At 47.8% G+C, this 25,641-nt stretch overlaps 1 protein-coding gene across 1 annotated transcript in view; it reads left to right on the top strand.

Moving 5' to 3' along the window:
- LOC123767096 (kinesin-like protein KIF14) overlaps positions 1–25,641 on the top strand; it is a 474,367-nt gene that overhangs the window by 121,847 nt on the left and 326,879 nt on the right. Inside the window, 2 exon segments of the mRNA XM_045756600.2 lie at positions 4,490–4,597; positions 19,041–19,157. Coding sequence (XP_045612556.2) covers positions 4,490–4,597; positions 19,041–19,157 — 225 coding nt within the window.

Raw genomic sequence — 25,641 nt, 5'->3', positions numbered from 1 at the left:
GGTGTTGGTCGCTTCGGCTTTGATTCTGTCCGCGCCCCTTGTTCTTCCCCTTCGGTGGTTCATTCGGTCCCCCCTCCCCCCCTCCCCCACTGCTTCTGGCCCCAAAACATCTGAGGGCTTCGGGGTCGGGGCAGAGTTTAAAGGTTTCTGAGACTCGGGCAGTTTCGGGGGTTGCCCCGTCCGGGGTGGCTGCGGAGGCATTTGAGTCTGTTCCTCCTGCCGAAGGGTCTGACCAGTGGGCCCCTTCCCTTCCGGCTCTTTCGGCTGCCTCGGCTTTTTCTTGAGAGGCCGGGTCTTTGGAGGACGACTCGGCCCCCGGGGCCTTTGGAGGACGACTCGGCCCCGGGGCCTTTGGAGGAAGACTCGGCCCCGGGGCCTTTGGAGGACGACTCGGCCCCGGGGCCTTTGGAGGACGACTCGGCCTTGGGGCCTTTGGAGGACGACTCGGCCCCGGGGCCTGGAATGGAGGTTCCCGGGGTTGGGGAGGAGCTGACTCGAGGGCCTTGGGCTCCATTGGACCCCGCCTCGATTTTCCGTCCTTCTGAGCAGGGCTTACTGTTACAAGGAGTGAGGGTTTTCTTTTTCTCCCCTCTGCGTACAATTTGAACTTGGGCTTCTGCTCCTTCCCGGGTTCGGTTCAGTGTCCCTGTGGATTCTTCAGTTCCATCTTTCCTGGAGGTTTTTCGGCTTCCCGCATCTCGCCGCCTGAGGTACGGTCGGCCATTTCGGCTTACCTGCTGCGTGACCCGGAGTACGCCTCCATAATGGATCCTTCTTCATTCAGGTTTGGATCGTCATGTCCTTACTGGGTGCATTATGAGGTTCCGAGGTCATCCTGGCTTGCAGATTGCCCCTTGTTTTCGTTGGATGCTTGGGACTCTTTCTCTCGGACCCGCACGTTCGAGTGATTGCGAAACGTTGACGGTGGTCCAGGTCTACCTGGGGGGCGATTTTGAGCATCTTCATGAGTGCCTTTTCGCTCCTGTCTTTTTGCGGGATGTTAGTGCGGTTCAGCTTCATGTGCAGGTTCTTTCCCTGTTGGCTGTGCTTGTGGCTGAGGACACAGCTTTTTTTAGCTTCGGTCCTGCGTTTCTTTTCCCTCATGGAGCTGTTCGTTGGATTGGCTTGCAGAGAATGTAGAGGCGCTTGAAGCCATTCCTGAGTCTGATGCCTTAGTCTCGGCTGCTCGTGCATCGTCTGCTCGTTTGAAGCTGTTTGCGCCGATCCTGCGAGAGGCGTTGCTGCGGTTTTTCACTGTGCGTTTTGAGTGTCGACAGGCGGTTCTCGCTTCCTCCTTGGAATCCGCTTGGGCCCTGGTTCTTAGGTTGTCTTCTCCATTTTGTCTTCTGCTTTTTGAGGCCTCTGCGGTTGAGCGTTATATTCAGGCAGCTTCTTCCACTTGCCGCCCTATGTCTGAATTGTTGGTGCTCCGGGGGAACCGGGGGGTTCTTTCCCAGCGGGGTCATGCCAGGGCTCGCGGTTCCGTTTGTCGGGGTCTGCCATAGGAGTCAGGGTTCGGTGCCGGTGCAGCCTGCAGTCCCACCTGCGGTCCCACCTGTGCCTGGTCGGCACGGTGTTCGCTCTGCGGGCAGGTCGGGTTCTCGTAAGGGGCAGCGGCCCTTTCACAGTTGGTCTCACGATTTGTGGGCTTTTTGGGTCGTTTCTCTCGGCCTACGGTGGTGTTGGGTGACTCCTCCTTTGGGGGGTTTGGGGCTGACGGGGCAGGCTTCTTCTCCTGCACTCTGTCGGGTCATCTTGGAGTGGGTGCGCTTGGGCGTGGTCGAAACGATGACGTCTCTCGGGTAGGTTTTTCGCCTGTTCCCAGTTCCGAAACGAGGCTGTGCGAACCAGTGGCTCATTCTGGACTTGTCCCATCTGAACCCTTGGGTTTCTTGCCCCTCGTTTCAGATGACCACTCTGTCCCAGGTCCAGCTTTTGTTGGAGCCGGATGCTTGGATGGTGTCCCTGGACCTCAAGGACGCGTATTGGCATGTCCCTATTCATCTGGGGTTCAGGGATTGGCTTGATTTTGTTGTGGGACGTCAGGGTTACCGCTTTCGTTGTCTCTCTCTTTCGGGTTGAATCTGGCACCTCGCCTGTTCACACACCTTACCTGGGTTGTGGTGGCCCGTCTGCATCTGTTAGGTGTTTGGGTGTTGGCTTACCTCGACGACTGGCTGATTTGGGCTCCCAGTCGGTCCGCATGTCTGCTTGCCAGGGACTTGGTGTTTTCCCAGCTCGCCGGGTTCGGGTTCCTGGTGAACTGGAGAAAGTCCCATCTGGTTCCCTCCCATGTTCGGACCTCTTCCTTGTCTCTTCCTCCGGCGTCTCTCCTTTGCCTGCGGTCTTGCCTGTGCTTGTTTCTGGGGGGCTGCCGGGTCACCCAGCGGTTGCTCGAGGGTCTGTGCGGGAGCCTGAACTTTGTGATGTTCTACCCACTGGGTCGGGTTTGGCTTCATTGGCTGTTCTGGTTCCTTCGGGGACGTCCCTTCCGCCTCTCTCGCGATCGCTGGGTTCGTCCCCCGGGGGCCTTGTGTAGGCTGCCGTGTCGCCGGCTTCCTCTTTGTTTTTTGGGGGGTTCTGTGCCTTGGCGCCTTCCCGAGCCTTCGCTCGATGTGTTCACGGACACGTCGTCTCTCGGCTAGGACTTTGTGACCAGTGTTCACCAGGCCGGCCAGGGACGGTGGGGACCGTCCTTCCGTCGGGCCCACAACACGGTGCGGGAGTTCGCAGCGATGTGGTTTGCACTTCGGACTGTTCGGGTTGCTCGCAGATCGATGATCCGGTTCCATTCGGACTGCTCCCAGGTGGTTCATTGCCTGAACCGAGGAGGATTCGATGCGGTCCTTGGCTCTTTGGGGTTAGTCGCTTCGGGTGACTCGTCTGCTGAGTTCTCGGGGTTTGGCTCTCCTGGCAGTTCACGCCCAGGGGGGGGGGGTGTCCAACGTCCTGGCGGAACGGCCTGTCCTGGTTCATTCCCCTGTCCACAGAATGGACAGTTGATGCCAACTCATCCAGCTGACTCTGCCAGACGTTCGGGCGCCTGGAAGTGGACCTCTTCGCGTCAACGTGGTCGAGGCGTCTTCCGGTATGTGTGGCGCCCTTCCCCGACTGCGAGGCTGTCGGGATCGACGCCTTTCAGCAGGACTGGTTGAGGTGAGGGTTCCTGTACCTCTTTCCCCTGGTTCAGCTGTTGCTCCAGGTCCTGGCATGCTTGAAGACTTACCAGGGGCGAGTGGACCTCTTGGCCCCATGGTGGCTGCCCCAGCCTTGGTTTCAGGTGCTGCTTGCCCGGTGTCCGAACCCGGAGGTTTTCCGCAGCTCCGTCTCTTTCAGGAGATCGGCCCGGTCTGGTACGAGACTGGTTCGCTCTTCTCTGCGAGTCTTCGCGTTTGGTGATTTTGACTCGTGTTTATCTCCACCTCAATGGTGATCAGGTGGCTTCCTTGCTGGTTTCCCACCTGCGGGCTTCCTCTCGGCGGCAGTATGAGGTCCTGCAATCTATCTCCGTGCCCATGACGTTCGTAAGTTTGCTGGTCTTGCTGCCGTCTTTGGCAATATGTCTTGGGCTGATATTCGGGCACAGGGTTTATGGTGGTCGAACAGGGTCCTGGCTCCACGCTACCTCGTGAATGTTCCTGGGCCCAGTCGGGCCTGTGCTGCTTTGGGTTGGGAGATGCTGCCGATGTCTCGACTTAGAGTTGAGGAGTGGAGCACCGACCGCCTCCCGGGTAAGTCCCCTTTTTCTTTTGTTATCTTAGGTGAAGTAGCTCCGGGAAGCCATAGGGGCTTCCCCTAGAAAACCAGCATTGAATGTAATGAAATGCCACTATCTGGGCAAGTCCCGGAGGCTTCCCGGCAACCCTCCTCTCCCTCGGGTCGGCGGTTTTTCGCAGTTTTTTATATCCAGCCTCAAAACTGGGGTGGGGATCGCCAGTGCGAGGGGGTCTGGGGCTCCCCCTCACAGGGAGGAGGGAGCTGCACAGACATGCGATGCGGCTCGTGTGACGTCATGCTTGTTTGCTCGTTTTTCTTTTGGGGAGTTCTGTCTACTCGTTTGACGATTTTCGTTGTTAACCAGAATAGGGGTTTGTTGTGTGGCGCTTCCCTTTCTGGGTGCCTGTCCCAGTTGATGGCAGATATAGAATGCTCCAAATCACATGTGCATTCTTTGGGCCATTGGTCCTCATGCTTCTGTAAGGGGGCAAGTTTCAGGCTAGTGGTCCTCCGGTAGGCATAGAACTCCACCCACATCGACTGATGCAATAGTTAGGGTATCCATATCCGCCATGGATAGCTCCAGGGAGCCTCTGGGACTCGCCCAGAAAATGGCGTTTCATCCCATTCAACGCTGGTTTTCTAACATCTAAAAACGGATTTAATTTTTTAATGATGCTGTATCAAGATTTTTTATATTTTATTGATGGAAAAATTCGGACTTCCTTTTTAAATATACAGTGTTCTAAAGTTTCCCTTAAACTCTTATCAGACATGGCTATTGTTGGGAAATAAAGAGCGCTCCATAGCTGCAACTGGAGTGAATGAAAAATCCTCACGATCTCATGCTGTGTTCACCATAAAGCTTACCCAGATACAGGTATGTAATTAGCTTCTGTTAATTAACAATATTTATTACAAATTTTTGATGTTGCTAATGACTGCTGAAATGTGTGCGCTTATATTGGGGTTTTGTAAGGTTAAAATGTCTTATTTAATGTAAGAAATATAGTATGACTGATGTCATTTATTTTATTTATTAAGAAAGAAACAGACAAAGTTTGTCTTACCAGTCACCACCCTATGCAAGTGAGAAGTGGTGGTGGTGGTGATTTGGCTAACTACAATTTACTTGGAAACAAATTAATGAATCTTGCTGAATGGAAACAAATTAATGAATCTTGCTAATTATACCTATTGATGGTTTCTCTGTTTCACCTTCTCATCCACAAGAAGATATCATAGATGCATCCACGTTCTAGGCATTGGCATCTGATTATGTCATCACCAGCAAGATAGACAGATAGGACGTGAGTTACTAAGGCCATATGTGGTCCCGACTGCTGGACTGACCTTTGCCTCATTGTGTCAAAGTGCAAACTTCGCACCCTGTTCACGAGACACAATGTAACATTGTTACGAAGGGGAAAGGGGAGGGATTGGAATAAATAGAACAAATGAATTAAATGAATGGAAGGAAGAGGAGGGAGGGAGGGAGGAAGGAAGGAAGGAAAGAGGAAGGAGGAGAGGAGGAAATATATTTAGTGGAAAGGTAAAGTTTGAGGACGAATTAGGAATGAAAAAAATAGATTGTAAGATAGTTTTAAGGATGAAATGAAAGGATTAGTAGGAGATAAAGAGAAGAGTGTAGAGCTGCCACTATCCATTTAAAATAAATATTTAGACAAGAAATGGAACTCGTCTCTTAACCACTAACCCTTAAACTGTGCAACACGTCATGTGTTGAGTAACTTGCTGTAAATTGAGCATCATGTCATATGACGTGATAGAGTACCATGCAAGATTTGAATGGCCAGCGGGGTAGAAGGGGCCCTCATACACTGCCCAGGGGCTATAGTAATCAGCCGCCATTTTGTAAAAAAATCCAGCTCACGCTACCAACGCGTGGGAGGCCCCAGTTACGTAGCGGTCACTATGGCGAACGCACGGCCGAACGCCTCCCGGGCATGCACCACGCAATTACTTGCCCAAGAGCAAATAACCAGTGAATTATTTTCTGATGGTAAGGAAAGTGATTTTAATGACTGACAATGATAAGGACTACACACAATTGACCGATGATAGTAGCACAGACAGTGAAAATGGGAAGTGAAATCAAAGCATAGTGTTACCACATCTGTTGCTAGTACCAGTGGTGTTACCGGGCGAGGATTTGTCACGTCAGCAGTGTCTCGCCCAGCCAAGCTCCACCGCATGGCACCACATGAGGAACCAAGACCCGCATGTTCATGTGCTTTCACCCTACGTTCATGTAGCGGCCAAACTTTGCATAGACGGGCTTCAGCTCCTGGTCCACAGTGTGCATCACTCCTTCGCCGTTGTGCCCCTGTTGTCTCTCGCAGGACACCAGGTATACTTGTGTAGAGTGATGGTGACGATTTTATTACTCTAATTCTTGCCTTTGACAATAAAGACGTTGGGATTACAGAGCTTTTCCTTGATAATGGAGAGGACATGTGTGAATTGGATTATTTTACAGCATTCTATGAGCCGCTCATGGAATATATTGTACACCAAACGAACCTTCATGCAACTCATCTCATTGGAAAAAGAAATAAGAGTATTCACGATTGCAGCGTTGGAAAAACACCACTGTAGGTGAAATGTATGTATTTTTAGCAATACTGTATGTATGTTGATGAAGCATCGTGTCAAACACGCTATCACAGATTATTGGAGCAAAGACTAGACTATTCCAATACCTTTCTTCGGGAAATATATATCTCGAGACAGGTTTCAGATACTCCTCAGGTGTCTTCATTTTGCAAGTAATGAGGACCGGACAGAGGATGATAGACTTTGGTGAGTCTGGCACTATATGAATGCAGTGATTGGAAAGTTCAGAGATTTTTACGTACCAGTACAGAAGCTGGTGATTGACAAATCCCTTGTGCTATTCAAAGGACGTGTTGCCTTCATGCAATATATTCCCTCCAAACAAAACAGATTTGGATTGAAATTCTTTGTTCTTTGTGACTGTGAAACAGGATACCTGTTATACATGATTCTGTATTCTGCTAGCAATTTAAGACATTCCCAGTAACGACCAACATGGTTTCTCAGGTAGTGTGGTGAAGTCACTGATGGCACCATGGATGAACAAGGGCCGCATTTTATACATGGATAACTATTATACAAGTCCCTTGCTAGCTAGGTTCTTGATTGAAAATAGAACCGGATTAGGGAGCCGGTCGGCTGAGCGGACAGCACGCTGGACTTGTGATCCTGTGCTCCTGGGTTCGATCCCGGGCGCTGGCGAGAAACAATGGGCAGAGTTTCTTTCACCCTATGCCCCTGTTACCTAGCAGTAAAATAGGTACCTGGGTGTTAGTCAGCTGTCACGGGCTGCTTCCTGGGGGTGGAGGCCTGGTCGAGGACCGGGACACTAAAGCCCCGAAATCATCTCAACATCTCAAGATAAGGTTGGCACAGTAAAGCCAGAAAGAAGGGAAATGCCAGTGTTTGACAATAAACTTGAAGTTGGTGACTGCCAGCTAAGAAAATGTGATCAAATACTCTGTTAGGTGGAAAGACAAGAGAGAAGTGAGCAGGCTGACAAGCGTTCATGATGGTACAATAGTGAACAGTGGCAAGGTGAACTGAGTAATGCAAGAACCAGTATATAAGCCAGATTGTGTTCTTGACTATACTATCAACATGCGTTTGGTTGATAAATCTGACCTGATGGTGGGCACTGTCGTGTGTGTGCAGAAAACATTGAAGTGGACAAGAAAAAAGTGTTTTTCCATCTTGTTGACATAAGCATGCTGAACAGCTATAATATGTATCTGGTGAAAACTGGACATAAACCAAGTTTCTGTTCGTTTGGTTTTGCACTTGGGACACAGTTATTAGCAAAGTTTGGCAAAGATGTTCCTGGTATACATAGACCCATCATGAACCCAGTGTTGCAGCATGCTGCTACACCCAGGCTCGCTCACATGGAGGCCTTTCAAGCACACAGACTAAAACATTTGCCACTAGCTAGAAAGCATGCAATAGGCCAACTTGATTGCTTAGTTTGTAAAACAACAAAAAAGGAGAGATCAGAAACGTAAACTGGTGCAAACATGGTGTTAAGCATGTGTGCTTCAATGCCTACCACTCTCTCCAAGACTTATAAATGTGCAATAATAGTGCAAAAACCTATAAATAGTGAGTGCATGTGTGTAAATATATTAATGAACAATGTGAATGCATATTATATTGGTGTAATGTAAAACATTTGTGTGCGCATGTGTATACTCGATGTATGCAACATTTATTGCCATAAACCATGATGTAACATTATATGCAACACAATTAGTGAATAATATTAGTGATAAAATATGCCTAGACACTGTAAATAATGCAGCGAAAATAAGTTCATGGCAACTATGGCTGCTTGAAGACCGCGCGTGACGCCTCTGAGATGCACCTTGCATGAGCGAACATGCAGGTTGTGACGTCATCGCCTATATTGTCGGCTCAATTACGTCATTGGTAAGTACAATTAATTTTTTTTTCTCGTGGTCAGGGAACACAAATTAACACACAAGATTTTTTTTTTTATGCGCTTGTGGGTGACAAAGTCTATTAGCCCTTAGCAACACAAGGGTTAAGCTGCTAAGGTGCCTTGAAGGCTTTAACACTTCCATGCGCAAGAAAAAATTTTAATTTTTTTTCATTTTCTAAAAATGTTCATTTGTGTTACCTGATCACGGGAAAAATAAAAGAAAATTGTAGGCAACATATTTTGGCAGCAATAGACTGAGGAAGTGTGGCAAAATGTAGGCGTTGACACAGCAAGCATCGCAGGCTCCACCCGAGCTGTCGGGCGGGAGTTGCCACTAAGATATTACCTAATTATTTCAATGTTTCTGGTTGATTTTTTTTTTTTTTCAGTAATATTATTCAATAGTGTGTAGGGTGATATATTTATATAATAAAAGGGGGTGAATCATTGCTATACTCAAAAGTATGATGTGCATATTAGTGATTCAATTATTGTGTTCATAAAAACAATAAACAAATAGTTTTGCTGATATTACACTATATACACAGGTTATATATAAGTATCTGCACGTTTTGTTCATCATACTGACCCACTAAATTGGTATGGTGAGTCAAAACACCAACGAGGGGGCTGCCTCACCCAGCCAGCAAACACCGCCACCTTCCCTCCCTCAATACCTCACTCGCCAACATATTCCTCCTCCCACCATACTGGTTTTTGCTTTTAATCACTATTTACAGATGTTATATATAAGTATCTGCATGTTTTGTTCACCATAACTGTACAACTAAGCTGGTATGATGCTCAAACAGCATAGTGGCCACTCTACACAGCGTGCCAAGTCATGCAGACAACACCACCTCCCTCACTAAAATGCCTCCTCCCAACATACTCCTTTTGCTGTTACAGTACAACCTCGATTCAACGTGCTATATGGGACCAACCCCAGTGTGTTGGAGCGTTGGATTCGTTGCAAGAGGTGACCTTCAGGAGCCGTTTGCATCAGTGTTTTTCTTTTTTCTTGTACACAATAAAAATGCATTATCATATTACATACTGTACCTATATATTACTACTCTACTAAAAATACTGCATTACATTTGTTATTTATCGTATTGTTGGAGTTATGTCCATCTTGAAGGTTCGTGGAGTTGTGAATGCTGTACAGTAAATATGTACTGTAGTGTATTATGCTGATAGCACTGTGTTGATTAAGTAGTTCTGCTGTATGTTGAGTACTGCAATACAGTTTATGAAAACTATTAACACTTTGGCGTACCCCCCGCGCCACCCCTCAACTGTGCGATTTGGGTCCCAGGGTGTCATGGGAGCGCGTGTAAATTCTGAAAAGTGTATACTCTCTTCAACTTTGTCACCTTAATTCTCGTCCTACGAGATTAAATTTGGTATCATTGTGTTCGCAATAGAATTCTCTACAGCACTAAATGCATATAAACTCCAAAAGCCCGATCCACACTCGAACTCTGGGGTTCCCATAGGAGGGGGCCTCCCGGAGGGAGGCCCCCTCACTGTTCGCTCACCAATCACAAAAATCAGTATGAAAATTATCTCGGCTCAAGACATTGAAAAACTTCAAGCTGATGTTAATAAAGTTTTCGACTGGGCATCAGTAAATAACATGATGTTTAACAGTGATAAATTCCAGGTAAAAATGAGGACCTTAAAAATAATACAGAGTACAAAACACAATCAAATGTACCCATAGTAGGAAAACAGCATGTAAAGGATTTGGGAATAATAATGTCTGACGACCTAACGTTTAACCCTTAACATGCTAGGGATATAATATCCTTTCTTCCCCACAGGTGCATGTAATTTTGAAAAAAAAAAAAAATTCTTCCTAACCTGTTAATTTGTGTTCACTGATCACGGGAAAAATAATAAAAAAATCGTAAGTGACATATATTGCCCGCTATAGGGCGGGGAAGTCTGGCAAAAAACAGGTGCTGACTGAGCGTGCGTCCCAGGCGGTCTCTTGATCGCCAGCTGTCAGGCCAGAGTTGCCACAAAGAGATAATTACTTAATTATTTCAATGTCTCTGATTGATTTTTCATAGTTTTTTTGCTGTAATATTATTCAATAGTCTGTAGTTTGATATATTTATGTAATAAAATGAGTGAATCATCACTGTACTAAAAAATATGGTGTGCATATTGTTGATTCAATTATGTTCATCAATCAGTGAACAAGTACTTTGTTGGTTATTACACTATAAGCACAGGTTATGTATAAGTATCTGCATGTTTTGTTCACCATAACGAACCACTAAGTAGCTATTATGAGTCAAAAAGTAACGAGGAGTGACCGCCGTGTACCAGCCAGCCACTCCCGCCCTCCCTTAAGTCATGAGACTCACCCACATTCTCCTCCCACAATACTGTTTTTGCTTTTATTCACTATATACAGACGTTATATATAAGTATCTACATTCGTGTTCACCATAACGAACCACTAAGTTGGCATGCTGAGTGGCAGTGCCAGTGGCAGCCTGTCACTGGTTGCTACTTCCTCCCTCCCTCCTTCAAGTCACCTGACTCACCCACATTCTCCTCCCATAATACTGTTTTTGCTTTTATTCACTATATACAGACGCTATATATAAGTAACTACATTCGTGTTCACCATAACGAGCCACTAAGTTGGTATGCTGAGTGGCAGTGGCAGCCAGAGGCAGCCCGTCACTACGGGAAGTAAACCTCACTTCGTTGGAAGACAGAAGAGTTAGGGGGGACATGATCACCACATTCAAGATTCTCAAGGGAATTGACAGGGTTGATAAAGACAGGCTGTTTAACACAAGGGGCACACGCACTAGGGGACACAGGTGGAAACTGAGTGCCCAAATGAGCCACAGAGATATTAGAAAGAATTTATTTAGTGTCAGAGTGGTTGACAAATGGAATGCATTAGGAAGCGATGTGGTGGAGGATGACTCCATACACAGTTTCAAGTGTAGATATGATAGAGCCCAATAGGCTTAGGAACCTATACACCTATCTTAATCAAATATCTTACGAAGCACAACAACAAACTGGAAAAGGTGCAAAGACATGCTACTAAGTGGCTCCCAGAACTGAAGGGCAAGAGCTACGAGGAGAGGTTAGAAGCATTAAATATGCCAAAACTAGAAGACAGAAGAAAAAGAGGTGATATGATCACTACATACAAAATAGTAACAGGAATTGATAAAATCGACAGGGAAGACTTCCTGAGACCTGGAACTTCAAGAACAAGAGGTCATAGATTTAAACTAGCTAAACACAGATGCCGAAGAAATATAAGAAAATTCACCTTCGCAAATAGAGTGGTAGACGGTTGGAACAAGTTAAGTGAGAAGGTGGTGGAGGCCAAGACCGTCAGTAGTTTCAAAGCGTTATATGACAGAGTGCTGGGAAGACGGGACACCACGAGCGTAGCTCTCATCCTGTAACTACACTTAGGTAATTACACTTAGGTAATTAATTACCTGTTGATTGACGGTTGAGAGGCGGGACCAAAGAGCCAGAGCTCAACCCCTGCAAGCACAACTAGGTGAGTACTGGCTGCCACTCCCTCCCTCCCTCACCTCACCTGACTTGCCACCATTCTCCACCCACCATACTGTTTTTGCTTTTATACACAAACGTTATATATAAGTATTTACATGTTTTGTTCACCATAACTGTACATCTAAGCTTGTATGGTGAGTAAAGGCACAAAGACGTAGGACCTCACACAGTCAGCTGATGGCTGCCGCCCTCAAGGCCAGACGCACTAATATTTCTCCTCCAACAATACTGTTTGTGGTGTTATTATGCTATATACACACATTATATATAAATATCTACCTGTTTTATTCACCATACTTGTATAAGTAAACTGGTATGGTGCCCAAAGACCATCATGGTAACCAGTAAACAACACCGTCGTGCAGACGACGCCACCGCCCCCACCAAAATGGCGGCTCCCAACCTTCTCTTCTTGCTGTTTATACCCTCTACACACACGTTATATATAAGTATCTACATTTGTGTTCACCATAGCGAACCACTAAGCTGGTATGGTGAGTGCAGTCAATAAAAGGTGGCCACACACAGTCAGAAGACATCGCCACAACCCTCCCTCCCACAGCATTATTCCTCCCTCCATGGCACACAGCGCTAAATATCACCACAATCCTGCTATTATCTGAACCCTGGTCAGTTTTATCAGTCAGGGGTCTTCTGTAATAATATCATCGCTACATAATAGCATGAACAAGTATATTATGGCATTTTTAGGCGATGCTGTGGTCACAAGCTGAACATCAGTGCTGTTAGCTCATGCTGCGTGCATCAGGCTTGGTAGCTCACTCAATACTGAGGCCAATAACACCCTGGAGTTTGGCCCACGATTTAAAAAAAAAAATGGCGTCTGTTTACAAGAGCCCTGATGAAGGTGTGGTGAACCCCGTGTATCCGCGGGCCGTTTAAATCTTGCGTAGTACTCCAACACGTCATATGACGTGATGCACAGTTGACTGGAACAACTTCCAACACGTCATATGACGTGATGCACACTTTAAGGGTTAAGGAGCATAACCAAGCAAATATTGCGACAGCCAGAAAAATTATAGGATGGATTACGAGAACTTTCAAATCCAGGGATCCTATCACAATGGTTGTACTCTTCAAGTCACTTGTGTTGTCCCATCTCGAGTACTGCTCAGTACTCACTTTCCCCTTCAGAGCAGGAGAGATTGCTGAAATAGAGGGAATGCAGAGAACATATACGGCACGCATAGACGCGATAAAGCACCTAAATTATTAGGATCGTCTCAAAGCCCTCGAAATGTACTCGCTAGAAAGAAGATGAGAGAGATATCAAATAATATACACCTGGAAGATACTGGAGCGCCAAGTACCAAATCTACAAAGTAAAATAACAACGTACTGGAGTGAACGATATGGAAGAAAATGCAGAATAGAACCAGTGAAGAGCAGGGGTGCCATAGGCACAATCGGAGAACACTGTATAAACATCAGAGGTCCCCAGTTGTTCAACACCCTCCCAGCAAGCATAAGAAATATTGCCGGAACAACCGTGGACATTTTCAAGAGGAAACTTGATTTATTCCTCCAAGGAGTGCCGGACCAACCGGGCTGTGGTGGGTATGTGGCCCTGCGGGCCGCTCCAAGCAACAGCCTAGTAGATCAAACTCTCACAAGTCAAGCCGGGCCTCGGGATGGGCTTGGGGAGTAGAAGAACTCCCAGAACCCCATCAACCAGGTATCATCCAGGGGTCATGCCAGGGCTCGTGCCAGGGCTAGTGGTTCCTCTCGTTGAGGTAGGCAACTGGTGCTCCGCCTTCGGGCCCACCTTCGTCTGGTCGGCGCGTTGTTCGCTCTGTGCGAGGTTCAGGGTCTCGTAAGGGGCGCTGGCCCTTTTGCAGGTTGCCCCATTCATTCTGCAATGGGGGGGGGGAAGCTTGCACTGTTCGCTCACGCCTAGTCCCACTATTTGTGGGCGTTTCGGGTCGTTTCCTTCGGCCTGAAGTGGGATTGGGTGGCCCCTCCTCCTTCGAAGGGTTCGGGGCTGGTGGGGCAGGCCTTTTCTCGTGCGCTCTGTCGAGTACTGCATCTTGGAGTGGGTGCACCTAGGCGTGGTCAAAACGATGACGTCCCTCAGATGGGTTTCCCGTCTGTTCCCAGTGCCGAAACGGGACTGTGCGGACCTGAGGTTCATTCTGGATTTATCCTGTCTTAACCCCTGGCTTCATTGCCCCTCTTTTCGGATGACTACGCTGTCCCAGGTTCGACTCTTGTTGGCGCCGGGCTCTTCGATGGTGTCGCTGGACCTCCGGGATGCTTATTGGCACTTACTGATTCATCCAGGGTTCAGGGACTGGCTCGGTTTTGTTGTGGGGCGAGCCAGTTAAGGTTACCGCTTTTGTTGTCTCCCTTTTGAGTTGAACCTGGCACCTCGCATGTGCACACGCCTGACCCGGGTCGTTGTGGTCCGTTTGCATTAGGTCCGTTAGGTGTTCGGGTGTTGGCCTACCTCAACGACTGGCTGGTTTGGGCTCCCAGCTGGCCCTCTTGTTTGCTAGCCATGGATTTGGTTCTTTCCCAGCTCACCGGGTTTAGGTTCTTGGTGAATTGGAGGAAGTCCCATCTGGTTCCCTCCCGGGTTCGGACCTGGCTGGGTCTTGTGTAATTACCTAAGTGTAATTACCTAAGTGTAGTTACAGGATGAGAGCTGTGATGAGAGATGTGGGACTCTCGGACCCGCTTCTCGGGTCTGTCCTTCCATCGCACCCACAGCACAGTGAGTTCGCGGCAGTATGGTTTGCTCTCCGGAGGGTTCGGGTCGCCCACGGATCGACGATCCGGCTCCATTTGGACTGCTCCCCGGTAGTTCGTTACTTGAACCGAAGGGGCTTGATGCAATCCTTGGCTCCTGGCACTGGTCGCTTCGGGTGACTCGTCTGCTGAGTTCTCGGGGTTTGGCTCTCCTGGCAGTTCATGTACGGGGGGTGCCCAAGATCTTGCAGGACGGCCTGTTTTGTTTCGTTCCCCTGTCCACAGAATGAACAGTCGACGCCGACTCCTTCCGTTGGTTCTGTCGGATATTCGGGTGCCCCGAGGTAGACTTCTTTGTGTCGGCGTGGTCGTGGCGCCTTCTGCTGTATGTGGTGCCCTTCCCCAACTGCGAGGCCAACTGGGTCGATGCCTTTCAGCAGCACTGGTCGAGGTGGGGGTTCCTGCACCTCTTTCTCCTGGTTCAGCTGTTGCTCCTGGTCCTGACTCACTTGGAGACATACCAGATGGAGAGTAATCCTCTTGGCCCCGTGGTGGTCGGCCCAGCCGTGGTTTCAGGCACTGCTTGCTCGGTTTTCGAACTTGGAGGTTTTCCCGTAGCTCTGGCTCTTCCAGCAGATCGGACCGGAGCGTCACGTGGCTGGAAACGTCACGCATGTCACCATATGCGAAGGCTTCTCCTCGAGTCTTCGCATATGGTGTTTTTGACTCGAGTTTATCATCATATTTATGGTGATAATGTGGCATCCTTGTTAGTGTCCCAACTACGGGCTTCGTCTTGGCGGCAGTATGAAGTTTCCTGGCGGTCCTTCCGGTTCTTTTTGACTCTTCATCGTTGTACTTCGCTTTCGGTTTGGGTGGTGTTGTCCTTTCTCTCTTTGTTGTTCCAGGACTGTCATCTTATGCCGAATGCTGTCGCCTCGTATCGTGTGGCGTTGGCCGAGCCGCTTCAGCTTACTTTCGGTATTGATGTAACTTCTGCGCATTTTCACAAGCTGTCTCGTCCATTGTTTCACCCCCGGCCTGCTCATGCGCTGCCTGAGCCATCCTGGTCATTGGACATGGTGCTCTCTTTTCTCTCTTCTCCTCGATTTGTTGTGGCCCCTTCGATTTAAGATTGTTTTTTGAAGGCTCTTTTTCCTGTTGGAATTAGCCTCTGGGGCTCAGATTGGTGGAGCTTCATGCTCTCTTCCAATGCAGGGGTTTCTGCTCTTTCGGTTGTGGCGATCGGTTTGTTTGTCTGCAGCCGTCTCCATCTTTTTCTGGAGAAGAATGAGACTGCTGCTTTCCGGAGGGGTGTTGTTGATGCTTGGTTGGTCAGGCCGGGGGTGCTTCATGTTTTTTGTCCGGTGGCGGCCCTCTGCCGTTATTTGCGTGCCAAGGCTTCTGTGTTCGGGGACGCGCTTTGGGTTGATCCGGTTTCCCTCCTTCCCTGTTCACGAGTGAGGGTCTTCCAGGTCATCCGCAGGGTTATTAAGGCTAGCCAGCCTGCAGTCTATCCTCGTGCCCATAACGTTCGTAAGTTCGCTGCTCTTGCTGCCGTCTTTGGCAACATGTTGTGGGCTGACATTCGGGCACGGGCGTTTTGGCAGTTGAACAGGATCTTGTCTACATGCTACCTTGTGAACGTTCCTGGGCCTAGTCTGGCCTGTGTCGCTTTGGGTCGGCGGTTGCAGCCAGTTGTCTCGACTTCGGGTTGAGGAGTGAGCAGTGACCGCTTCCCGGTTAAGTCCCTCTACTTTTCCTCTGTGGGGTAGTTAGCTCCGGGGAGCCAAAGGGGCTCCCCCCCCCCCAGAAAACCAGCATTGAATGTAATGAAATGCCATTTTCTGGGTGAGATCCGTTGGCTCCCCGGAATCCCTCCCTGCCCCGGTCGGCGGTTTTTCGTGGGTTTTGATGTCCAGCCTCAGAACTGAAGGGTGGATAGCTGACATGGGGGTCTGATGCTTCCCCTTCCTCCTCCGGGGGGGTGGGGGTGGGGGGGGGAGCTACACAGACAGCAGTGCGGCGACGTGTGACGTCATGCTCGTTTGCTCTTTTCTTTTTGGGGAGTTCTATCCACTTGTTCGGCTTTTTGTAGCAATTTTCACCAGAATAGGGGTTTGTTTTGGGACGCTTACCTTTCTGGGTGCCTGACCAAGTTGAAAGTTGATGGCAGACATTGAATGTTTCCAACCACATGGTTTTTTTTTTTATAGGCAATTGCTCCCCATGCCTCTCTGAGGGGGGCCAGGTTCTGGCTCGTGGTACCTGGTAGGCCCATAGAACTCCATACACATGACTAATGCCAAAGTCTGACATTAGCATATCAGCCTGTGTAACTCTGGGGAGGCTCCGGGTCTCGCCCAGAAAATGGCGTTTCATTACATTCAACGCTGATTTTTTACCTCTCGCCTTGCATGTCAGCAGGCCATCCTTACTCTCCTTAGATTCAGCTTGGACCCTTGCTTTACAGTTCTTGTCTAAATTCCGCTCCCTGTTATATCCGAATGATATAACAGGGGAGCAGAATTCTGTTATATCCAAAGGATATAACAGAATTCTGCATAGGGTAAGGAATATAACCTCGCGTGTTCACCCGGTTGACCCATGTCATGGTGGCCCGTCTTCGTCTGCTAGGGGTTCGGGTCTTGGCCTACCTCGACGACTGGTTGATTGGGGCTCCAACCGGTCTGCGTGTCTGCTCTCCAGGGACATGGATCTTTCACAGCTTGCCGGGTTTGGGTTCCTGGTGAATTGGAGGAAGTCCCATCTGGTTCCATCTCGGGTTCGGACTTGGCTGGGCCTCGTGTGTGATTCTCGGACTGCGTCCATTTCTCTTCCTCCTGTGGCTTTGCATCGGCTGCAGTCTCATAGTCTGTTGTTTTTGAGGATCTCTGTCATTCAATAGTTGCTCGAGCAGCTGTGCGGGAGCCTGAAATTTGCCTTGCTGGTTTTCTCGCTGGGCAGGGTCTGGCTTCGGAGGATTTTTGGTATCTTCGGTGCAGCCCCTTTGCCGCTCTCGCGATAGTTGTGTGTCAACCTCCGGGGTCCTTGCATCGGTTGCTGCATCTTTGACTTTCTGTAAAGGTTTTTTGGGGTCCTGTGCCTTGGTGACTTTCACTTCCCATGCTCAATGTGTTCACGGATGCCTCGTCTCTGCCGGGGTTTTATGACCAGTGCTCACCTGTCCGTTGGGCTCCGTCCTTCTGTTGGTCTCGCAGCATGGTGCTGGAGTTTGTGGCTTTGTGGCAGGCATTACGGCGGATTCGGTTACCTCGGGGCTCGGTGATTCGGCTCCATTCGAACTGCTCTTCTGTGGGTTCATTGTCTCAACAGGGGAGGCTCTCTGCAGTCCGTAGCTCTTTGGGGCTGGGCTCTTCGTGTAGCTCTTCTGCCAAGTTCTCGAGGGTTTAGCTGTCCGCGCCGTTCTGTTTCGGGGGTTGTCCAAAGTCCTGGCAGATGGCCTGTCGTGCTTCATTCCACAAAGTGGATTGTTGACTCTGCCATTTTTCTTTGGGTTTGTTGGATGTACCGGTGCCTGGAGGTGGACCTCTTCGCATCGGCGTGGTGTCAGTGTCTACCATCATTGTACTTGGCGTCATTCCCCAACTGCGAGGCCTCGTGGTGGGGATCTTTGGCAGGACTGATCGCGGTGGGTGTTCCGGTACCTCTTTTCCCTGGTCCAGCTGTTGCTCTGGGTTCTGGCTCGGCTCGAATCCTATCGGGTATGGGTAATTCCCTTGGTCCCTTGGTGGCCGGCCCAGCCTTGGTTTTACTTACATTCTGCATTCAAATGAATAATTCTATACAAATTTTTGGGTGGAATTTCTTCATTTTTGGTGCATAAACCATAGCTGCATAGGGGCCTAACAGCCGAGTGGACAGCGCGTAGGATTCGTAGTCCTGAGGTTCCGAGTTAGATCTCTGGTGGCGGCGGAAACAAATGGGTAGAGTTTCTTTCACCCTGATGCCCTTGTTCACCTAGCAGTAAATAGGTACAGTACCTGGGAGTTAGACAGCTGCTTCAGGCTGCTTCCTGGGGGTGTATAACAAAAAAGGAGGCCTGGCCGAGGACCGGGTCACTGAGACGCTAAGCCCTGAAATCATATCAAGAAAACCTCGATAGACGGGAGGTTAGATTAGGATAGGATTGCCACACATTGATTGGTAATAAGATTATTATTGTCATATTCCGGTAGTACAGTCGGGGTTCGTTCTTGATGCACAATCGAGAATCCGGATTCAAATCACAGGCAGGACAGAAATGGTTAGGCACATTTCCTATCACCTAATGCAGCTGTTCGTCTAGCAGCAAGTAGGTACTCAGAAGTTAGTCTGCTTGTTGTGGGATTGCATTCTGGGTCGGGTCAGTAATTAGACCTGGAAGGGGGGGGGGGGCCTCGATAAAAGCTAAAATTGTATGAATACACTCTGGATTCTTATCTCCAGACACAGTGAATTTTTATTATTATATTTCAGTGCATAGTTAAGATTAAAAACATCTGAATTTTAAAATTGATTGTAGGTAGAAGATGTTGAGGGCGAGCAACTGGAGAGCAGCAAGGTGAGCATCATTAACCTGGTGGACCTGGCCGGGAGCGAGCGGGTGGCAGCAGCGCAGTCACAAGGGGAAAGGCTAAAGGTACTCTTCTATTCTAATGGCTTAATAGATTATTTTATTATATTATATTTTTTATAGCGAAATTGTACAGTTTACAGGTTTAATTATTAATACTGTGGGATAGCTGCTTGTGTGTTGTGATTGTGGCACTTCATGGATGACCATGAAGCTATGCTCTGGTGTGAATAATTTAACTGACATATTTTCATTTATAATTTTGTCTTTTCTTCTTTCATTACATTGACGTTTCTGTGCAGAGCCCTGTAATGGAAGCTGTCTATACTGATTAAGTGCCATACTACATGAAGTCATCAGTTGCAGAGTTGTTGTAAGCCTATCCAAGGACCACGAGCCAGAACCTGGCCCCCTCGGAGAAGCGCAGGGACCAATGGTCCATGAACACTTTACATTTAAAATTTGTGATCTTGCCATCGACCATTAAAGCACCCAGGTAGGTAGGTAAATCAAAACAGCCCGGCTGAGCTGGGCTGCCACCAGCCAGTTTTTGAATGATGTCGTGCCTGGCAGTCATTGGCTCGCTCTGGCCACAGTTTTTCCTTTTGATGATGATTTGCCTTCTTGCACGGATGTGTGCGCTTGCCGAGAATTTAGAGTACTGGAGCTGCATGCGCCTAGGGTCACCTCGTAGGTGCTCTGTAAGTACTGCCCTTGCATGTCCAGGCTTATCTTCTCTGGGGCATTCGGGAATCACTCTTCGGTAGAGGACTCCCTTACTTGTGGTTGTCGTCACCCTTGGGGTGCGTTGGGGGACTTTAAGCTTTCTGTCTTGCCCTGGGTAAGGAAGTGTTGTCAGCTGGTGAGGCACACTGAGGCTGGCATTACTGGCTCTTCAGATAGCTAGGGCACACCAAAGACTGTTTGTTTGATGAGCCTGGATACAGGGGAGATACCAGCAGCACTTAAATCTGCAGATATAGCTCCGTTGCACAAGGGGGGGAGTAAAGCCTTGGCAAAAAGTTATAGGCCAGTTGCACTAACATCACACATAATAAAAGTGTTTGAAAGAGTGATTAGGAATCAAATTTCTAGTTTTATGGAAAACAATGAATTGCACAACCCAGGACAACATGGATTTAGAGCGGGAAGATCCTGTCTGTCACAGTTACTCAAACACTATGACAAAATCACAGAAGCCCTAGAAGAAAAGCAAAATGCAGATGTTGTATACACAGACTTTGCAAAGGCGTTTGACAAATGTGACCATGGGGTGATAGCTCATAAAATGAGGTCAATGGGAATAAATGGAAAAGTAGGACGCTGGATACTCAATTTCCTGTCGAACAGAACACAAAGAGTAACAATCAATCAAATAAAATCGAGTCCAAGCGATGTTAAAAGCTCTGTACCTCAAGGTACAGTCCTTACACCACTACTGTTCCTTATTCTCATATCAGATATAGAAAAAAATACACGTCACAGTTTCGTGTCGTCCTTTGCAGATGACACAAAAATCAGCATGAAAAGTACCTCTGCTGAAGACATTGAAAAACTACAAGCAGATGTCAACAAAGTTTTCGATTGGGCAGCAGAAAATAACATGATGTTTAACATTGATAAATTTCAGGTACTCAGGTACGGCAAAAATGAGGATCTGAAACATAATACAGGATACAAAACACAATCGAATCTTCCCATAGTAGAATAACAGCATGTCAAGGATTTGGGAATAATGATGTCCGACGATTTAACGTTTAGGGAGCATAACCAAGTAAATATTGTGTCAGCCAGAAAAATGATCGGATGGATTACGAGAACTTTCAAATCCAGGGATCCCATCACAATGGTTGTACTCTTCAAGTCACTAGTGTTGTCCCGTCTTGAGTACTGCTCAGTACTCACTTTCCCCTTCAGAGCAGGAGAGATTGCTGAAATAGAGGGAATACAGAGAACATATACGGCACGCATAGACGAGATTTGAGACATTTGTTTTTCCCTTCATTTTAACATTTGTCTGTAATGATGCATCACAGTGTCATTGAATAGGATAAGGCAACGACCTACTGCAGTGTAACACGGGTTAGGTTCCTCTCTACTTATCTACCTTCTACTCCCCCTCTACCCGTATTCTTACTTTTTATTCTCTACCAAGGGACTCCAAAACTTTTACCAAAACCAACTCCACACCACGTGGTCCTAAGACGATTGACCGACTTAGGATTCTACACCCAGTATGACGTGACCTAGGCTTTGAGCAAAACCCTAGAGTCGCCTCTACGCTGCCACCACCAGACCAGCAACACCGAGCAATGATCGAGGTCTGGATCGATCATGCTAATTAATCAACCTTGGGGCTTGATCCCCACTATAACCGATGACCGTGGAAACTTAAGAGTGTGAAATTAATTACACGGGAATGATTCGATGTTAGAATCGATGTTAGAATCGGCGCCCAACCCAACTGTGCCTCGTGTGGACCACGTGACCAGGACAAGTGTACACATAAAACACATGGAAATAATAAAAATGCAATTTAATAACTAATTAATTTATTAAAAGAAAAACTAAAACAAAATCTAAATATGTTCACTCCCTGTCACTTTAACACTCCCTACTTGACCTGAGTGGCAAATGAGAAGACTATCCCTATAATTAACAATAGCAACTATACCTTGGGCGACCAGCTAAAGATGTTGGGCTGGTCTTGGGGAGAGGTAAGATGTTTGACCTCTCCCAGCTGCTCTGGAGACCACACTGCTCTCTTCCTCGTCTGGCCTAGCCCAGACTAGAACATTGTATTGTTCCGCATCGCTTACCCAGTTACTTTAGCAAGGTTAAGTTATAACAATTAACCTCTGTTGTACTTAATTGATCCAGACTGGTTGAATTATTTTACTGAAATTAAATTACACAAACATCTACGGCAGAGCTGTTCCCGATCCCCAAAATGGTTAATTGAACTTTGAGAAATAATAGACATGTCAACCCTGCTGACCTATGACCGCCGGTCACTCCGCCTTACAAGTTAGATCTGATTCGTGACGTCACTGATGGTGACTTAAACTCAATAATTAGAATACTCTTGATATTGTATCCAGTACTATTATACAATACAATTTTAATGCAAAATGAATAAAGGCTAATTTCTCTAAATTACTGAATACTATAGGATGGTTCATTATACAAAATTATGAACAAAGATGCCCGCCATTTGTGACTCAGACCTGCTAATTCCCAGGGGACTGGGCGTTGTTGAGAGGTCAGGTCCCTACTCGAACTTCTGGAACCTTCTGGAATAATTCTTACAACAGCCTAGTTTGTTACAGCAGCTTGATTTGGGCGAGTCGTTTCAGCAAAGGTTTGCAATTCTTCCCATGCTGCACACACTTTCTTAATTGTTGAGGAAGAGACATTCTGTACTCTTGTTTCTGCTCTATGGTCATCCTTACATGGGTTTTCATATGTTGAGCCTTACCACTGACTTTCCTGGGGACTCATGGCGTGATATATAATAATTACTTAATGTTTAAAATGCAAAAAATCACCACAAAAGCGGAATTTGTTATAGGTGCGATTGTCACTAAGCAGGCAGCTGTAGTAAACTGAGGCAGGTTGGCCGCAGTGACTGGGAACCACGCGCTCGGTCGACCCGAACGTGTACCAACAAATAGCGAAAGTCGACGACACCATCGGATGTCGAGTCTCATTTTTCGATGAAATTTACGTCATAACTCGAAATTATCGTAAGTAGGGGCAATCATATGTCGAGGTGCAACTGTACACATGGAAAATACTGGAGGGCCAGGTCCCAATTCTACACAGTAAGATGATAACGTACTGAAGTGAACGATATGGAAGAAAATGCAAGATTGAACCAGTGAAGAGCAGAGGTGCCATAGGCACAATCAGAGAGCACTGTATAAACATCAGAGGTCCGCGGCTGTTCAATGTCCTCCCAGCGACTATAAGAAATATTGCCAGAACAACCGTGGACATCTTCAAGAGAAAACTGGACTAGTTTTCTAAGAGAAGTTCCGGATCAGCCGGGCTGTGGTGGGTATGTGGCTTTGCGGGCCGCTCCAAGCAACAGCCTGGTGGACCAAACTCTCACAAGTCGAGCCTGGCCTCGGGCTGGGCTTGGGGAGTAGAAGAACTCCCAGAACCCCATCAAGTGGGTATCAAGCAGATGTTGGGGGGGGGGGGGGGTTCTCAGGGGTTTTAATTCGCTTTCCCTTGCCATTTTTTTTTTTCCTTCTTTTGGCGGGGGAGCTCTACCTTGGCTAACCTAGAGTGTGTGCGGTTGAACTGTTCTGATGCCCCCAGGGCTTTCTGGCAGTTGTTAGTGGTCTGGTTGCCTGCATTGACAAGGGGTTACTGGCATAGCTGACCCCAGTGCCTGGGCTTCCTGTATGGCTCATTCACCCTTCAGGCCCTGGAAATCCCTGACAGGCTTGGTTGTACTTTGGATATCTCTTCTGAGCTCGCTCTCGCCTTGTGCAAAGTTGAGGGTTGCTCGTTGCGCCTTGTGCAAAGTTGAGGGAGCTCAGGGTGATGCTCATCCATTCTGCCTCCATCATGCTGCTTGTTGGGTCGGCGACACCTACAATCCGGAGTCTTGCGGGAATTGTTCTCCTTGTTTTCCAGGTTACTAATTCCTCATCAGATATTCTGAAGGATCAGGCAGTGGTTACGTTGCATAGGCATTTCTCTGTGTTGCAACGTGCAAAATTGTATACATGTTTTAGAAACCCTGGACCTGCCCCACTTGTGTTTTAGGGACTATGATTTGGGTGCATTGTTCATTGGAAAACCCCCTTTTACTGCAGGGGATGTTTGTATCTCCCTTCCCTTTATGAGTTTGAAGTTGGTGGGGTTTCCCTTAGGGTTCGTTTCTTGGTACCCTTGGGCACCCTAGATTCGTCCTTCCCAGAGGTATTTCTTCTTCGCATTTCCCCTGCGGAGGTTTGGGAGGCCTTTGGTTCTTGCCTCCTGCGTGATCCAGCTTGTGCTTTGGCGATAGACCAGGTCTCTTTTGAGTTCGTTTCTTCTTATTGGATGTGAAACGAAGTTCAGGAATCGTCTTGGCTGGCAGACTGTCCATTGTTTTTCCTTGGTGTGCTAGTCAGGCGTACCCATACGCTTCAATACTGTAAGGTGTCTCCTGTGTTGCAGGTATTTTTTGGGAGGTTCTATGGAATTTCTCAATGAGTGCCTCTTCACTCCTGCCATTCCCCATGATGTGGATCTGGTGCAATTACACGCTCAGGTTACCGTTCTTTCGGCTGTCCTTGGTAGCTGATGACCTTTGGACTCTGGCACACTTGGCCTCTGTCATGCGGATCCTTTCCCTTCTGGACCTTTCGTCGGATTAGCTTTAGAAGGATGTGGGGGATGCTTAACAGGGTGTCTGCTGCTTGAGTCTTGATCTTCGCTGCCACGGCATTATCTACTCTGCTGAAGCTTTATGCTCCAATCCTCCAGGAGGTGGTTTTCATGTTTTTTACATCTCGTCTCACGTGTCAGCAGGCTGTGCTGGCGCTTTCTTTGGATTTGGCTGTGGACAGTGTGGTTCAGTTTTTGTTGGCGGATTCCACTTGTTGCCATTGTTGGGTCGACATTCAGATGCGGGGGTTTTGGAGGTCAGAGTCCTGGCCGCCAGGTATCTCATGCACGTTTCGGTTCCTTCCCAGCCATGTGTGGCTTTGGGGCTCTTGTCGCAGCTGTCTGTCTCCTCTTCGTCTTGAGACTTGCAGTGCTGTTGCCCTCCGGGTAAGTCACTCCTTTCTTAACTACCCAAATCTTTGGATAGTTAGGTTCATGGAACTGATGGGGCACCCCCCACAGAAAACAAGCATTGAATGTAATGAAACGCCATTTTCTGGGTGAGCCCCGGAGGCTCCCTGACACCCTCCCTCCCTCTGGTCAGCGGTTTTCATCATTCAAGAACTGGAGTGGTGGCCTGCTTGCTTCGTTGAGTCGGCTAATGAGTGCCTGGTAATGAGCTCCCTGGTAAGAGCCATTGAGCAGGAGTGCTTGCGGCATGAATTGTTCCTTGTTGGTTTTCTTTTTAGGGGAATTATTGTAATTTTTTCGGATGTAGATTGTAATGGTTAACCAGACAGTAGGTCCGTTTTGATTTGCCTACATTTCTGGGTCTTTCCCTGGTCGATGTCAATTATGACATACAGTACTGTGCTTTAAATGTAAAGTACTCACCTAATTGTGCTTGTGGTGGTTGAGCTTTGTCTCTTTGGTCCCGCCTCTCATCTGTCAATCGACTGGTGTACAGATTCCTGAGCCTACTGGGCTCTATCATATCTACATTTGAAACTGTTTATGGAGTCAGCCTCGAACACATCACTGCCTAGTGCATTCCATTTATTAACTACTCTGACACTGAAAAAATTCTTTCTAACGTCTCTGTGGCTCATGTGAGTACTAAGTTTCCACCTGTGTCCCCTTATTCGTGTCCCACCCGTGCTGAAGAGTTTGTCTTTGTCCACCTTTTGTAGGGAGGCGGTCGGCCGAGCGGACAGCACACTGGACT

Source organism: Procambarus clarkii, chromosome 53 (genome assembly GCF_040958095.1).
Source record: "Procambarus clarkii isolate CNS0578487 chromosome 53, FALCON_Pclarkii_2.0, whole genome shotgun sequence".
Lineage (NCBI taxonomy): Eukaryota > Metazoa > Arthropoda > Malacostraca > Decapoda > Cambaridae > Procambarus > Procambarus clarkii.
This window is presented reverse-complemented; position numbering and strand designations above follow the sequence as displayed.